Source organism: Silene latifolia, chromosome Y (assembly GCF_048544455.1).
Source record: "Silene latifolia isolate original U9 population chromosome Y, ASM4854445v1, whole genome shotgun sequence".
Lineage (NCBI taxonomy): Eukaryota > Viridiplantae > Streptophyta > Magnoliopsida > Caryophyllales > Caryophyllaceae > Silene > Silene latifolia.
The window spans coordinates 341,805,317-341,807,361 of NC_133538.1; the positions used below are offsets into that span (position 1 = coordinate 341,805,317).

At 37.4% G+C, this 2,045-nt stretch overlaps 1 protein-coding gene across 1 annotated transcript; it reads left to right on the forward strand.

Moving 5' to 3' along the window:
- The first annotated feature begins 809 nt into the window (after positions 1–809).
- Positions 810–1,806, forward strand: LOC141633512 (uncharacterized). The gene is made up of 2 exons (XM_074445970.1): positions 810–1,018; positions 1,212–1,806. The coding sequence occupies exons 1-2, from the start codon at positions 1,010–1,012 to the stop codon at positions 1,680–1,682; spliced, it is 480 nt and encodes a 159-aa protein (XP_074302071.1). The 5' UTR covers positions 810–1,009; the 3' UTR covers positions 1,683–1,806.
- Positions 1,807–2,045: the final 239 nt, after the last annotated feature.

Genomic DNA, 2,045 nt, shown 5'->3' on the forward strand with positions numbered 1-2,045 from the left:
AAGAGGAAAAAAAGGAAGAGGAAAAAAAGGAAGAGGAAAAAACAAAGAAGCCACAGAAAAACAAAAAGGGGAAGAGCCCAAACAAAGAGGGTGAAGTCGGTTGCTTACAAGCATTCTCCTAGAGCAATTGGTGAAGATGAGGAGATAATATTTAAATTTCATAAAGATGATGTTATGGGATGTTCTCTAGGTGACGGTGAAATTGACGGTGATATATTCCTAGTCTCTGAATTTATGAGAGCAAATCAGAAACTGTTGTCCAGTACAACTAATCTGAGAAGGCACGTTCTTGATTATGCGTTTATGGATGATATCGACTTCCACAAAAGGTAAAATACTTGTTGTTACTTGTGAAAGTGTTATTTGTTACCTAATCGTTTCGTAAAACTGGTTTTTAAACACTGTTTATGTTACACTGTTTCTGCGAAAACTCTTGAGTAATCTGACTCTTATGGTTCTGTAACACTGAGATCCTGGCTGCGTTTGGAGTCAACAGGAGGTTGACAAGAGCTGATATACTCTCACTACGTTTTAGGAGTCACACAAATTGGATGGTGTTTGAATGCTGGTCTCTACTCTTGAATTATGTCGAGAACAGCAAAAGAGGCACAAGGGCAGCAGGGCCAACCATACTTTACTTAGGACTAGGTCACATGGTAAGTTGCATCGGTGTTAAATGTCTGCTTCTGTTCAAGAACATATGATTCTTTTACAAGGGAAATCTAACCCTTAAATTTTTTTTTTTTAAAAACTACAGCATGCTCTAATGGATGTGATGCAGGAGGATAGTGAATAGTCTAATATAAAGAACGAGTTGTTTGAAATTTGGGATAATTTCATCAACGCGAGCAAGGCAAATTACAGACTTGATGCCGAACTTATTTTTATACCTTGTTTGGCTGGCTATCACTACTTCTGTGTGTGTATTAATTTCCTCAACAAAGAGATTAGTGTGATCGACAGTCAATCGTATGCTAACTGGGAGTCTTCATTCACTTACGACATCGCAATGGCAGCAGTAAGTCCCCTGAGTTGTCGAATTGTATGTTTACAGTTTCAGTTTCAGTTTCAGTTTCAGTGTTACAGTAATACGTATACTGTAACGTTATTATGTTGTTTCAGTGTTACTGTTACACCTATACTGTAACATTGTTGATTACTCAGATTTCTTAATTGATAGTAAAAGGAAATTAATGTTCTGTTTCTGACAGGCCGGTTGCATGAGTGACTACCTGGACACAAAGGGCGACGTGAGGGTAACTGAAATGCTCCGCTATCCTGTGGTAAATGTGAAGTTTAAATGGCAGAAACGGGCTTCCGTATTTGAAGAGTCAGCCTGTATCACTATGACAGCCGTCTCCAATTTTTTGGGATATGCAAACAAGTCTTCTTTGCTCAACAACACATTTTATCGGCGGGCATGTGCTTCCCAAATTGCTGCATGTTTGCTCATGGCTGACATCAACAAAATACGGGCTGAATTGTTGGACGCTGTTGAAATCTTCAAAAAATCAAAGAAAACAATCTGGCCAGATATAGCTGCAAGGAGGGAAGCGGCTAGAATGCTCAAAGGGAAGGCAACGGAAGATGAATTGTCAGACAAAGAACCACCGATTGAGAATGAACCGAAGCCACTCAACACCGAAATGCCTGTACTTCGTTTTAAAGTGAAAATCAAGTGATGTACTCTAAAACAATGTTACTTTAACAACGTAATAGTGGCTGTCATAGACAGTGGAACATATTTTCGAATATTTTGGAATATATTACAAATAAGTTTGTTACTGTAACAGTAACTTATTATATGCAGAATTCATTAACTATGTTACTGTAACAGTGTGACAGTTTCAAGAGTGAAAAGAGAAAACATAATTTGACGTTTTGAATTCTTCACTCTTGCAGCTGTTATAACTGCCCTTCATAGGGAATACGAAACATGGGTTGGATAAGTTTCATGTCTTATTTTGTCTGGTTGAATTCAAAAATTAACTGTTTGTTTAAAGCATTTAATTTTGAAAACAGTTTTTAAAATGTTAGTGTTTTTT